The sequence below is a fragment of the Canis lupus genome, chromosome 25 (genome assembly GCF_011100685.1).
Source record: "Canis lupus familiaris isolate Mischka breed German Shepherd chromosome 25, alternate assembly UU_Cfam_GSD_1.0, whole genome shotgun sequence".
Lineage (NCBI taxonomy): Eukaryota > Metazoa > Chordata > Mammalia > Carnivora > Canidae > Canis > Canis lupus.
Genome location: NC_049246.1, coordinates 35064829 through 35079573, shown reverse-complemented (window position 1 = coordinate 35079573; position 14745 = coordinate 35064829). Strand labels below are relative to the sequence as shown.

General features: G+C 44.4%; 2 protein-coding genes and 1 non-coding gene across 7 annotated transcripts in view; all 3 read left to right on the top strand.

Moving 5' to 3' along the window:
- The window catches only part of PIWIL2 (piwi like RNA-mediated gene silencing 2), a 76549-nt gene extending 74311 nt beyond the window's left edge, over nucleotides 1-2238 (top strand). For all 3 annotated transcript variants that reach the window (XM_038573859.1, XM_038573858.1, XM_038573857.1), the window contains one exon: nucleotides 350-2238. In XM_038573859.1, the coding sequence (XP_038429787.1) occupies nucleotides 350-506 (157 nt within the window). In that variant the 3' untranslated portion in view covers nucleotides 507-2238. The remainder of the gene's footprint in view (nucleotides 1-349) is intronic.
- A 2552-nt stretch (nucleotides 2239-4790) lies between these two features.
- Nucleotides 4791-4863, top strand: TRNAK-UUU. The gene has a single exon. It is a non-coding gene; the product is annotated as a tRNA-Lys (tRNA).
- An 8483-nt stretch (nucleotides 4864-13346) lies between these two features.
- The window catches only part of SLC39A14 (solute carrier family 39 member 14), a 46817-nt gene continuing 45418 nt past the window's right edge, over nucleotides 13347-14745 (top strand). The window contains exon 1 of one of the 3 annotated variants that reach the window (XM_038573847.1): nucleotides 13347-13491. Coding sequence is in view for 1 of the 3 variants with exons in the window: in XM_038573844.1 (XP_038429772.1) it covers nucleotides 14329-14377 (49 nt within the window). In the remaining 2 variants the exon portion in view is untranslated. Of the gene's footprint in view, nucleotides 13492-14313; nucleotides 14378-14745 lie in introns of those variants that run through there. The other 2 variants (XM_038573845.1, XM_038573844.1) reach the window with 2 other exon arrangements.

The window sequence follows — 14745 nt, the reverse complement described above, 5'->3', positions numbered from 1 at the left end:
GACATACAGCCAGTTTTGAGACCCAATGTCCTTGGGCTCAGATTATATCAGTACTGTGCTAGGGTACTTACTCTTCTGCAGCCTATTCTTGAGGGAGGAAAAAAAGTTCTTCTGTGTTTATCTTGTTTCGATCTAAAAACGGGGGCACCTAAATTACCCATGTCCTCTTGATTTACAAATAGTGGAAAAGAAATAATCCCACTTAAAAATTATGATTCCCAAAAGTTGCATCATGTTTTTCTCAGTCTCTCAGTTTTTTTTTAAAGTATGCTGTGTGTCATACACTCAGAGTCATTCCCAAATTGAAGATGGAGAGTCATATGGATCGTATTTTCTTCTTGGCCTACAGGTTGACTTTCAAATTGTGCCACATGTACTGGAATTGGCCTGGCACCATCAGAGTTCCAGCTCCTTGCAAGTATGCCCACAAGCTTGCTTTCCTGTCAGGACAAATCTTGCATCATGAACCAGCCATCCAGTTGTGCGAAAACCTGTTCTTCCTGTGACTGGACGGCCAGGATGTGGGCTGGTTAGGGAGGTTAGAGTTTTGAACTCAGCTGTACTCCTGTAGGAGCAACAGGGATGGAAATGGTTTTTGTGTTGGTGGGGTTTTTTCACCAACCCAGTAGAATAAGATGCCTTTTCTTCTTTTTTTTTTTTTTTCCTTTTATACCTGATAGCACCAAGAAATAAGTTCCATTCTAAATGTCAGCTGGAAATTGCCTTGTGGTCTTTGTAGAGCAAACGGAGGCAGTACTGTACCTGCATAGATGGAAGGGTGAATACGGGGGATCCTTTAAGAGCCTCCACAGCCAACATGAGCTGTGGAGACCTGCAGAAGCAACAATTACACCTTCTAAGTTCTGCTTACTAAGCAGTTACCATTTCTGGCGCCAGAGGTGATAATGAACGAAGTCATTCCAAGTTTCTTAAAGTAGACAGTTACTTTATTTGGGCAACTGAGAAAGGTAATAAAAAGGCCTGTGAGGCAAAGTTTTCAAGATATTGCTATTACTGGCAAGTGTGAAAGGCACGTAGTAAAACCAGCTGGTGGCATATTCAGGCCCTTCTGACCTAATCTTGTCTGGGGATTGAGTTTATGACACCTGTGATACAAGTTGGCTTTGAAGATTTTGAAAGGGGCCTTTAAGTCATTCCTTAGCCTCCTGAGAGAAGTCAGATAAAGTTTTTTTCTGTATGTTTTAGTTGCTTTACAGTGCCCTATGTTGATTTTTTCCTACACTCTTCACCCCTGACACACACTTGCTCTATTACTGATCTTTAATAAGCTTCAGCTTTTAAATTAAGAATGAGAACATGGTGAAATTCAGCAGCTAGAAAGGTTCATGACAGAATGTGAACCTTCCTCAAACCTTCCTCCCAGGAAGGCCTCTCTTTGCTGATGTGTTTGTAAATGGAATCATTGATTTCCCCTGCTCAATAACCTATTCCTGACTGTTGGCTCATTTTGTTAGGAATTTTTCTGAATCCAGCGTAAGATTTCCAGAAGTGAGCTTTGGAAAACATGACACTCCTGCCAAAGTCCAGGCATTTCAGCTTAGCAAGTTGTCACTATGCCTGTGGGATTTTTTTGTGTTTACTTTTCCCTGTTTTAAAATCTTCTAACCCCTTTAGGGTTAATTCAGTTTTAACTTTCTTTAGCTGGTTTTAAAAGCCAGTTTCATTTACCCTTTTTGAATTTTTATTTATTTATTTTTTGGTGTGATGGCATGGAGGGGACAAAGAAATTCCCATTTTATGTGACAGTCTGTGAGAAGAGAAACTTTAGCTTTAAAAACTCCTTAGAAGAAGAAAACCAAGCAAGTCTTCAGTTTGTTGCGGTGCCCAGCCTTTGCTTCAAAGTTCTGTTGAAGAACTTTGAGTGTGATAGTCCTTAAGAGCACTTCTGTTTTCATTTGGAGTACAGGACATAGGGTAGAGTAAGGGTAAGGCTAAGACCTGGAATCTAAAACCACTGAATCAAACAAATTGGATCACTGGTCTCTGGCTTTACAGATCAGCTTTCTGATTCTCTTTGGAAGCATTTTGAATTTCTCCTTTGAAGTTGGATTTCCTAATACTCATTTTCTCTTATATAATCAGAAAAGACAAATGCTTGAATATAATACAAATATTTCTTCACTTTTTATTCCTGTTTTCTTGCCTTGTTTTTCAGTCTTAATGTGAAATGATTGAGCTGTGGGTTGGGAAATAAAAACAAATTTGTATAAATGTGAATTTGTGTTTGAAATAGTGCTGTTGATATATATAGTTCTTTGCCTTCCTAGAGCTGCAACACTTGTTACAATTATTAATTTACTATTCATTATGCAAGATGGCAGCTGTAGTATTAGTAGCAAGGTAATTTCATTGTGACCTGATAGTAAGATTTCTTAGAAAAGACACTAGTTATCTTCTGGGACAATTGAGGGATGTGTCTATGTGCAGTCTTGTTTTTCAAATCTCTTTTCCCATCAGTTTCTATTATCTATGTGAGAGCCACCTACAAGAGTGGCCTCTCCCTTCCCCCTTTTTTTAATAATGCTTTTCTTTCTGTAACCCTTAAAAATGCCTTCCAAAAGCACCCTGGCTGCTTGTTTCACCACTACGTCTCCTTCTGTTTATTTAGAAACTCCATTCTGAAATGATTTGGTGCTTCTTGAACTCATTCTAGATAGAACCTAATTTTTTAAGTAGGCATGCATAAATAAGTTAATTAATTAATTAAATTAGGTTCTGTGCCTAACATGGGGTTTGAACTCATGACCCGAAGATCAAGAGTCACGTGCTCTGCCAACTGAACCATGTAGGCACCACTAGAGAGAACCTAATTTCTGTACAATGTTACAGGGCCCTTTTGATGTGGGTAGCATTTTATTGAATGGTGTGAAAAAAGACACAGTTTTATAAATAGACTATCTTTCTACATTAAAAACAAAATTTGTGCCTGAAATTTCTCAGTGATTTGAGAATATTGGAGAAGGACCCTACTATTACTTTGTGGCTCCCTACTTAGCTTTAGCCTTACCTGAGTTTCTTTTTTTTTCTTTTGGTTTTATTTTTATTTTATTTTTTATTTTTAATAATTTATTTTTTATTGGTGTTCAATTTGCCAACATACAGAATAACACCCAGTGCTCATTCTGTCAAGTGCCCCCCTCAGTGCCCGTCACCCATTCACCCTCACCCCCCGCCCTCCTCCCCTTCCACCACCCCTAGTTCGTTTCCCAGAGTTAGGAGTCTTTTTTTTTTTTTTTTTTTTTAATTTTTATTTATTTATGATAGTCACAGAGAGAGAGGGGCACAGAGACATAGGCAGAGGGAGAAGCAGGCTCCATGCACCGGGAGCCTGATGTGGGATTCGATCCCGGGTCTCCAGGATCGCGCCCTGGGCCAAAGGCAGGCGCCAAACCGCTGCGCCACCCAGGGATCCCGAGTTAGGAGTCTTTATGTTCTCTCTCCCTTTCTGATATTTCCTACCCATTTCTTTTCCCTTCCCTTCTATTCCCTTTCACTATTATTTATATTCCCCAAATGAATGAGAACATATAATGTTTTTCCTTCTCCGATTGACTTATTTCACTCAGCATAATACCCTCCAGTTCCATCCACGTTGAAGTGGGTATTTGTCATTTCTAATGGCTGAGTAATATTCCATTGTATACATAAAGCACATCTTCTTTATCCATTTATCTTTCGATGGACACCGAGGCTCCTTCCACAGTTTGGCTATTGTGGACATTGCTGCTATAAACATCAGGGTGCAGGTGTCCCAGCGTTTCATTGCATCTGTATCTTTGGGGTAAATCCCCAACAGTGCAATTGCTGGGTCGTAGGGCAGGTCTATTTTTAACTCTTTGAGGAACCTCCACACAGTTTTCCAGAGTGGCTGCACCATTTCACATTCCCACCAACAGTCTTACCTGAGTTTCTTAGTAAGTTTTCCTGTCTGAATTTATTTTCTGCCTTTAAAAAAAGAAGAAAGTCAAGAGAATGAGAAAAAAAGCCACAGATTGAGAGAAACCATTTGCCAAAACACATTTGATATAAGACTTATCTGAAATAAAGAACTCTTAATAATAAGAAAGTAGACTGATTGAAAATTGGGCAAAAGACCTAAATAGACATCTCACCAAAGATACACAATTGGCATAATAAACATATGAAAAGGTGTTCAACATCACGTCATTACAGAATTACAAATTATTATTTTTTTTAATTTTTATTTATTTATGATAGTCACAGAGAGAGAGAGAGAGGCAGAGACACAGGCAGAGGGAGAAGCAGGCTCCATGCACTGGGAGCCTGATGTGGGATTCGATCCCGGGTCTCCAGGATCGCGCCCTAGGCCGAAGGCAGGCGCCAAACTGCTGCGCCACCTAGGGATCCCCAGAATTACAAATTAAAAGAAGATACCACTACACCCCTATTAGTCTGGCCAAAATCCAGAACACTGACAAAGTCAAATGCTGACAAGGATGTGGAACAATAGAAACTTCCATCCTTTGCTGGTAGGAATGCAAAATGGTATAGCACTTGGGAAGACAGTTTAGTAGTTTTAATACAAATACTCCAAAAGATATAAGGTGACTGAATGGATAAAAAAGCAAGACGCATCTACGTGCTACCTACAGGAAACTAACTTCAGACTAAAAGACACCTGCAGACTGAAAATGAAAAGATGGAGAAGTATTTACCATGCAAATAGAAGTGAAAAGAAAGCAGGAGTAGCAATACTTGTATCAAGACAAAATAGAGTTTAAAGAAAGATTGTAACAAAAGACAAAGGAACCTGGCTAGCTCAGCTGGTAGAGCATGGGACTTTTGATCTCAGGGTTGTGAGTTCAAGCCCCACATTGGGCTCCACACTTGGTGTGGAGCCTACAAAGTAAAATTTGGGGGGGGGGTTACCTGGGTGGCTCAGTGGTTGAGTATCTGCCTTTAGCTCAGGGCCTGATCCCGGGGTCCTGGGATTGAGTCCTGCATCAGGCCCCCCACAGGGAGCCTGCTTCTCCCTCTGCCTGTGTGTCTGCCTTTCTCTCTCTGTCTCTCGTGAATAAATAAATAAAATCTTTAAAAAAGAAAACCATTTTTATTTTTATTTTTTTTTAAAGATTTTATTTATTTATTCATGATAGCCACATAGAGAGAGACAGAGAGGCAGAGACACAGGCAGAGGGAGAAGCAGGCTCCATGCAGGGAGCCCGACGCGGGACTCGATCCCGGGTCTCCAGGATCGCACCCTGGGCCAAAGGCAGGCGCCAAACCGCTGTGCCACCCAGGGATCCCAGAAAAACATTTTTTTTTTAAACATTTTTAAACAAAAAAGGACACTATATAATCATAAAGAGAACAATCCATTGTGAAGATACAACAATTGTAAATATGTACCCAACATGGCAGCACCCAAATACATAAAGATCATGAGATCAAGCCCCATGTTGGGCTTGTGCTCATTGGGGGGGGGTCTGCTCAAGATTCTTTCCCTCTCCCTCTTGCCCCACTTGTGTGCTCGCTCGCTCTCTCTCAAATCTTTAAAGAAACCCCATAAATAAGTTTCCAAGATCTATAAAGAACTTATTAAACTCAACACCAAAGAAACAAACAATCCAATCATGAAATGGGCAAAAGACATGAACAGAAATCTCTCAGAGGAAGACATAGACATGGCCAACATGCACATGAGAAAATGCTCTGCATCACCTGCCATCAGGGAAATACAAATCAAAACCACAATGAGATACCACCTCACACCAGTGAGAATGGGGAAAATTAACAAGGCAGGAAACAACAAATGTTGGAGAGGATGCAGAGAAAAGGGAACCCTCTTACACTGTTGGTGGGAATGTGAACTGGTGCAGCCACTCTGGAAAACTGTGTGGAGGTTCCTCAAAGAGTTAAAAATAGACCTGCCCTACGACCCAGCAATTGCACTGCTGGGGATTTACCCCAAAGATACAGATGCAGTGAAACGCCGGGACACCTGCACCCCGATGTTTATAGCAGCAATGGCCACGATAGCCAAACTGTGGAAGGAGCCTCGGTGTCCAACGAAAGATGAATGGATAAAGAAGATGTGGTTTATGTATACAATGGAATATTACTCAGCTATTAGAAATGACAATACCCACCATTTGCTTCAACGTGGATGGAACTGGAGGGTATTATGCTGAGTGAAGTAAGCCAGTCGGAGAAGGACAAACATTATATGTTCTCATTCATTTGGGGAATATAAATAATAGTGAAAGGGAATATAAGGGAAGGGGGAAGAAATGTGTGGGAAATATCAGAAAGGGAGACAGAACGTAAAGACTGCTAACTCTGGGAAACGAACTAGGGGTGGTAGAAGGGGAGGAGGGCGGGGGGTGGGAGTGAATGGGTGACGGGCACTGGGGGTTATTCTGTATGTTAGTAAATTGAACACCAATAAAAAAAAAAAAAAAAAAAAAAAGAAACCCCATAAATAGGTGGAAGTTAAATAACACTACTAAACAATGAAGTTTCGGGCAGCCCCGGTGGCGCAGCGGTTTAGCGCTGCCTGCAGCCTGGGGTGTGATCCTGGAGACCCAGGATAGAGTCCCACATCGGGCTCCTTGTATGGAACCTGCTTCTCCCTCTGCCTGTGTCTCTGCCTCTCTCTCTCTCATTCTGTGTCTCTCATGAATAAATAAATAAAATATTTAAAAAGAAACAAATTTCTTGGTCAACCAAGAAATTAAAGAGGAAATTAAAAAATGCTTGGAGAGACCAATGAAAACAACACAGTAATCCAAAATGTTTAGGATGCAGTGAAAGCTGTTCTAAGAGGGAAGATTATAGCAATGCAGGCCTATTCCAAGAAACCAGAAAAATTCAATGTAAGTTTACACATAAAGGGCTAGAAAAAGAAAAAAAAAAAACAACCCAAAATCAGTAGAAGGAAGAATAAAGATTAGAGCAGAAATGAAATAGAATGAAAAAAAGAACCCAAGATCTTTGAAAATATCAACAAAATTGATAAACCTTTAGCCAAACTAAGCAAAAACTAAACCTACTCTTACCATGTTCTCTGGCAATCACATTCCTTGGTATTTGCTCAAATATGTTGAAAATGTATGTTCACAAAAAAACCTGCATGCAAAGGTTTATAGCAGCTTTATTCAGACTTGCCCAAACTTGGAAGCAACCAAGATGTCCTTCAGTAGGTGAATGCATAAATAAAATACGGTACATCCAGATAATGGGAAATTATTCAGGAAAAAAAAAACAAACCTATCAAGCCACAAAAAGACATGGAGGAAACTTAAATGTTTATTACTAAGTGAAAAACGAGTCTGAAAAGGCTATATGATGTATGATTCCTACTACATGACATTCTGGAAAATGGGAAAACTATGGAGACGGTGAAAAGATAAGAGGTGGGGGGTGGTGTAGGGAGAGATGACAAGGTGGAGCACAGACGATTTTTAGGGCAAGGAAACTATTCTGAATAATACTATAATGGTGGGATACATGTCCTGTATTCTTCCAAACCTGTAGAATGTGAAATACTAAGCACCAACCCTGATGCAAACTGTGGACTTGGGGTGATTATGATGTGTCAGTGTGGGTTGCAGTTTTGACACATGTACCATTTCTGGTAGGGGATGTTGGTAGTGGGGGAAGCTATATGTAATGGGAAATCTCTATCTGCCACTCAGTTTCGCTGTGAACCTAAAATTGCTCTAAAAAAATATTTAAGTGAGTATATTAGGGAGACCTCTGGCAACATGGCAGACTGAACAAATGCTGACCAAAATAGGGGAAAAAAAATGTGTGTGAAGTAGCTAAATTTGGGGAAAATGGAACAAGGGAAGGGAGGGAAAGAAGAAGGAAAGAAAACATCAAGGTACAAGAAAGAAAGGGGAGCCAGAGTCATAATATTTGATGCCAACACAGCTCCCAGGATTATGGACAAAAGTGCATGGGCAGAGCAGGAGCAGTGAGGATTTTCATTCCACTTAAGGATAGAAGATGCCTATGAGGTGCCTCATTACAGGAGTGAAGTCTCTTGGATGAAGAGAGCTAGAGCCTGAAAGGGTCCCTGCCAATCATCCTGGGGCGGCAACATGGAACTGAGGGGTAAAAAGACAATCATGGGAAATCCAAAGCCTGGGCCACATGTAGGTATATGTAGTCTGAATTTATATTACTAGCATGTGGAAGGACCAGAAGCTACCATGAACATTACCATGAAGATTGGTTCGGACGGGAGAGGGCCCAGAGCCCTGCAGAAACAAATGCAGTAAATTGGATTGCAGCAGGTTAAAGCAGCTAAAATGAGCTCCTGCAAGTTAAAGGAGAAAGAACGAGTGGCATAATATGAAAGATACAAAGACAGGGTACCTGGGTGGCTCAGCAGTTGAGCATCTGCCTTCGGCTCAGGTCATGATCCTGGGGTTCTGGGATCGAGTTCTGCATCGGCCTCCCCACGGGGAGCGTGCTTCTCCATCTATGTCTCTACCTCTCTGTGTCTATCATGAATAAATAAATAAAATCTTTGAAAGAAAGATACAAAGACAGTTTTCCAGAATTAGAGGCAAATATCAGTCTTCTATCTGAAGAATCGGAGGATAAAGAAAAGCACATCCACTTCTAAGTATACTGTAGTAAAACTATAGAACCCCCAAAGACAGAATCTTAGCAAGTTAGAGGTGAAAGATTGCTTACAAAGAAAGGGTGTCAAACTAGCAGCTGATTTGTCATTCACCCACAAGTGCTTAATACGGAGGAATAGTAACTTAAAAATGCACCATTAGGGACGCCTGGGTGGCTTAACGGTTGAGCGTGTCTGCCTTCAGCTGGGCATGATCCTGGAGTCCCTGGATGGAGTCCCACATCAGGCATGTGGAGCCTGCTTCTCCCTCTGCCTGTGTCTCTGCCTCTCTTTTTCTGTGTATCTCATGAATAAATAAATAAATAAAAATTTAAAAAAATGCACCATCAACTTGGAATTCTGTTGCCAAGTACACATTTATTCCAAGGCAAGGGCAAAAATAGTGATATGTTTTAATAAAGATCAGAGCAGAAATTACTGAAAGAACAGAAAAACAAGAGTTGGTTATTTGAAAAGATTAACAAATGGGCAGATCTTCAGCTAGATTGGCCAAGGAAAAAAAGACTCAAATCACAAAACTCAGGAATGAAAGAAGGGATTATTGACCTGACAAATAAAAAGAATTATAAAGGGAATACTCTGAACAATTGGAGACATATCAATCCTCTCTATGCCAACAAACTAAGTATCTTAGATGAAATGGGTAAATTCCTATAGTTAATTTGCTACTTAATCAAAGTGTTATCTTTACCAGTTGTCTTTTTTGTTTGCCAAAACCATTTGATGATAACAGAAGTGACTGAGGCTAAAGGCATTCTCTTTCTTTCGGCTGACGGCAGAGTATGAGGTGCTAGTCCTCTGACATATTTTGGAGAAACCAGAGCCTTCACATTCCCTATGATCCTCTTAAATTCATTAAACCATGCCAAAACATGAAAAACTCATCTACCCCCTTGAAATCGTCTTAGAAACCTGTCTATGGGGATCCCTGGGTGGTGCAGCGGTTTGGCGCCTGCCTTTGGCCCAGGGCACGATCCTGGAGACCTGGGATCGAATCCCACGTCGGGCTCCCGGTGCATGGAGCCTGCTTCTCCCTCTGCCTGTGTCTCTGCCTCTCTCTCTCTCTCTCTCTCTCTGTGACTGTCATAAATAAATAAAAAATTAAAAGAAACCTGTCTATGGTTTCTCTCTTCAACAGGCCTGAGGGCTGGGGAGCAGAAAAAGGATCTTTGCCCCACCTGCTGATCAAGTTGCCTACCTTGTCAACACACACCACAGAGGGCGGGGTTTGATTTTCTGAGTCCCCAGTCCTACCCTATACACACTCAGGGCTGGGGTCTCATTTCTCTAACTTCTTTCCCAAGGCTGTTCAATCCACTTCAGCTATGCGTAATCAGTGTATCTTTTGACTGGTAGCTGTCGTACCTTGTCAGAAGGGAAACAGTCATGAAATACGTCAGGTTTTTGTGCTTAGTTCCCTTAAATATCATCCAACATCAAACTTAGTGAGCTGGCCTATTCATTCATCTAAAAAAATACTGAGAATCTATGATCTGCAAGATGTTATGTTAGGGGATGCAGGGATATACAGAAATCTTTAGTAATCAAGACAGTTTAAGGTCTAATGAGGTTAGAGATAAAAATGAAATAATTTTTAAGGGGAATATGCAAGTACCATGAACTATATAAAGTGTTTTTCTTATTTTTAAAAAAGTATTTATTTATTCATGATAGACACAGAGAGAGAGAGAGAGAGAGAGAGAGGCAGAGACACAGGTAGAGGGAGAAGCAGGCTCCATGCAGGGAGCCGGACGCGGGACTCAATCCCAGGACTCCAGCATCACGCCCTGGGCCGAAGGCAGGTGCTAAACCGCTGAGCCACCCAGGGGTCCCCCATATAAAGTCTTCTAATTCTATGGGTCATGACCAATAATAGGTCCTAAAATCATTTTAATGGGCTTGTTACCACTTTAAAAAAAAATTAAAGTAGGGATCCCTGGGTGGTGCAGTGGTTTGGCGCCTGCCTTCGGCCCAGGGCGTGATGCTGGAGTCCTGGGATTGAATCCCACGTCGGGCTCCCAGTGCATGGAGCCTGTTTCTCCCTCTGCCTATGTCTCTGCCTCTCTCTCTCTCTCTCTCTGTGACTATCATAAATAAAAATTAAAAAAAATTAAAGTAGAATATAAAATAGCAGTACATTGCATATACTAAGGAAATCTTGTAAAACTTGTTTGCTGTATTATTTATACTGGAGTTATTTATACTGGAGTGTAAAATATTTTTTAACGTAGGTTACAGTCAAAAAAATTTCAAAGGGTGGATCAAATGTGCTACAGAAGAATCAAAAAGCTTTCTGGAGGGAAGTAGCTTTGAAGAGTTAGAATTTTAACAGGTGGAAAATGGAGCTAATAGGAAAAGGGGCATGTCATACGGAAAGAAATATAGAATTGGGGGCCCGAGCATGGCACTAGTATAAAAAATGGAGTACTACTCAGCAACAAGGAGAGATTTCGGGTTCACCCTACAGAATTTTGTGTGGGGGTGGATATGGAGTTTTAAGAACCTTTTGATTTTAAGCTGTGTTAATGATTAATTGTATTCCCCTAATGGATTACTGATAGCTTATCAGCTTTGGTGGACTTTGGCAACTTTACCCTCCGTCTGGTTGCAAACAAGTGAAATGCTGCCGTAGGCCCTATGGTGGGGTGTCTTGTCTTGCCTGCCCTCCGGTCTCTCTGACAGGAGCCTTGTTCCCCTGTGTAGTAATGACACCTTGCCTAGAAAAGTCATGGGATTGTTTATGGACCTCAGGTTTAAGAAGAGATTAACACATTCCTGTAATGTGCATTTATGGGCTTAATACTTTTCAGTGCTGTGTTAGAAGCATGCTTGTTTTGTTTAATCTCTGTGTGAGTTTCTCATTTCTTTCCCAGTACTTTAAGGAAGGAGTGGTATAGACTGGACCATTTCTGATGGCCCATTGGAGATGGGATTGAGTCCCAATGGATGACATAATGTCTGAAAAATACTCCGAGTTTAACCAAGAAAGACAAATATAAAGGGTTATTACAAAGATGAAGGGGCTCTGAGGGAAATTCTGCAAGAGATACTATTACTTTGAAATCACTTGGAAAATGAGAGGAATATCACCCCACCCCTTACCCAACTGGAGCACTATAATTGCAGGATGAGGATAATTGAATTTTAGAAAAACTCAGGGCCCAGCTAGTCTCTTCAGGAGTGGCATAAACAATCTGGCCTGCTCTGGCTTTGTTTCAATTCTTTCTTTTCCCTCTCTACCCAGTACTTAGGAACAAGCTGCCAGTGTGCCCCGGAGTCTTCCTGCTGTGTGCTCCAGGGATTGTCTGCTTTCCTCTTATCATTAGCACTGCCAGCATGAGGGTTCTCTCCAGAACTTTCAGAGTGGGATATAGTCCCCCTTCCCTGGGCAAATTCACAGAGACACTAAGTGCCAGGGAGGCATTAGTCATTGAGGTAAAACTGGGACATGGGTAGAAACCGGCTCCAGTTCTGCTTCAAGACCTTTCCTTTCGGTCCCCAACACCCAGGTGGCAGCTGGTATAGCTGTAGAGGAAATAATCATGATGTCCAGCAGAATAGAACAATGGGAGTTTAATGGGTGGCTTATTTTCTCAAGAAATTTGCATTTCCGAGGCCTGATATCCATCTCAATAGGAGTATCCCACACCGGAAGAGACTCCTAGGAGAAGCCTCACCCCAAAATTAACATTTCTCCCACTTTGGGATTAAGAAATGTAGCTCCCTTAGTGAGCCTGATTATTTGGGGACGTTTAATTTGAAAGTAATACATGGTTTATTTGGAACTTGAACAGGACATTTTTGTTTTATTTTTTTTAAGATTTTATTTATTCATGAGAGACACACAGAGAGAGAGGCAGAGACACAGGCAGAGGGAGAAGTAGACTCCCTTCGGGGAGCCCGATAGGGGACTCGATGCCGGATCCCGGAGATCACGCTCCCTCCCTGAGCGGAAGGCCTACGCTCAACCGCTGGGCACCCAGGCGTCCCTGTTGTTCTTTGTTCTTCTGGCTGGTTGGAATACGCAGAACAAACATCCTATACGGGTGCATCCCTTCCTGGACTCTATTTCAGGGACGCCCGGGTGGCTCAGTGGTTGAGCGCCTGCCTTTGGCTCAGGTCGTGATCCCGGCGTCCTGGGTTCGAGTCCCACATTGGGGTCTCCATAGGAAGTCTGCCTCTCTGTGTCTCTCATGAATAAATAAATAAAATCTTAAAAAAAAAAAAAAAACAAAACCCAAACAAAATAGACTACATTTCAGATTTGAGTTTGGGGGGTGGGGTGTGTGTGAGAAGTTTTTTCCATTAATCAAAAGTGTTAAAGTACATACGCACGTATAGGGTGAGTAGCAGTCTTAACTGCTGAGCGACGGAGGCCAGGTTGTAAGAGCTTCCCACGCTGAGAGGGAAAGGTCTTAATGGGAGTTTCCAAAGGAAGGAGGAGTCTGGGGCCCGAGTGAATGAAGAATGGAATCATGTCGGGCTGGAGGACGAGGCAGGTCCGGCCGGGATCCCAGGGAGCCGGGCTCCAGCGGGCGGCCAGCTGGCGGGGGCCCCACGTGGCAGGCCCCGGGGAGCGCAGGGTGCGGTGAGCGGGGGGCGGGGCCGGCGGGGCGGGGGCGGGGCGGGGGCGGGGCCGGGGCGGGGCGGGGGCGGGCCCTGCCGCTGACGCGCAGGCTATATAGCGGGGCATGCGCGGCGTGGCGGGGACGGCGGCAGGAGGGGGGCAGCGGCGCGCGGGGTCCCTCCGCTCACGCACCGACTGAGCTGCCGCCGTTGCTGCCGCCGCCGCGGGCCGCCCGAGGGCCTGGCTTGTGAGGTCGGCGGGGCCCAGGCGGCGTCCGCCGGAGCTTCAGGTGAGGGCGTGCGCGCGTGCGCGCGGGGCCGCGCAGGGCTCCGGAGTGGGGCATCGCGCCTCCAGGTCTCGGGGTCACCGGGTGGGGGCGGAGGCGCGCGCCCGGCGGCGCCGCGGACCGGGAGCCCCGCTCCGGATTCCGAAGCCTCGGGCTAGAGCGGGGAGGCGCCCCGGAGGACCCGCGCCTGGGCCGGACGCTGGATGGAGGGGACACCTGGCCGCGCTGCCGCGGCGGGGGTTACTTGGTGGCGGGGAAGGGGCTCGCAGCTGCTTTCCCTTCGGCTGGAGAGCGAGGGATGTGGGGGCCGGAGAGGGTTGTCCGCAACGTCTATAGCCGCCCCGAAAGGCCGAAAGGCTTCCTGGAGCCCGTGGGTAGCAGCTCAGGAAAGGCAGAGAGTAGATGGGCCAATCTGGTGGGCGGCTCCGATGGGACCCTGGTGTCCGGACTGGGCTTTCCGCGAAACGCGTCGCCCCAGCCCACCGCACCCGCCAGCCCACCAGCCCGCCGAAGACCGATGACCCCTGTCTTCCGGCTGCCTGGTAACTGGAGCTGGAGAGCGGCAGAGGAGGGATGGTGCTAAACCCTGACCTGGCTTACCCCGTGGGCATGGCTTTTTTAGCTATTTTTGGTCCTACCGACCGAGTTGGGCGATGTGGCTGAGGCTGCCCTCTCTTGGTGGGTTAGGGCAATGGGACAAAAGAGCCATCCAAGCAGCTTCACCATGTGATTCTGAGATTCAGTTAAAGCCAACAAAATTTTCTCAGCTCGGGGTTGCGGCTTCCGTAGCGAAGACCTCGTGTCTGCCAGCGCCTGGGTGTCCAGTAGGACCGTGTGGGCATGACTGCAGGAGGGCAGAGGGCTCACCGGGGCCATAGGAGCGGCGAGGGTAGGAGCAGCTTTGAACCTGACTTTTCTTCCTGGAGGCACCCTGGATTTGGTTTTGTCTTTAGAATCGCTCTTCCCTGGGAGTCACAGGCACGTGGATAGGCTGCTGGGAGGTGGTGGTGGTGGTGGTGGTACAGTGTGCTGGGGACCCGCCTGGTTACCCTGGTCTCTGTCCCAGCTCTGCTCCTAACCTGCCCTGTGACCTTGGGAAGGGGGTTAGTGCTAAGGTCAGAATAGATCTATCTGCAGCATCTGTGATTAACCCTTAACTCTTAAAACAAGAGCCACAGAAACTGAGAGGAACTTGGTGGTGAAGCGAGGGAAAGAATGTCCAGAATTGTGACTTAAAAGCTGTGATAAAAACGACAT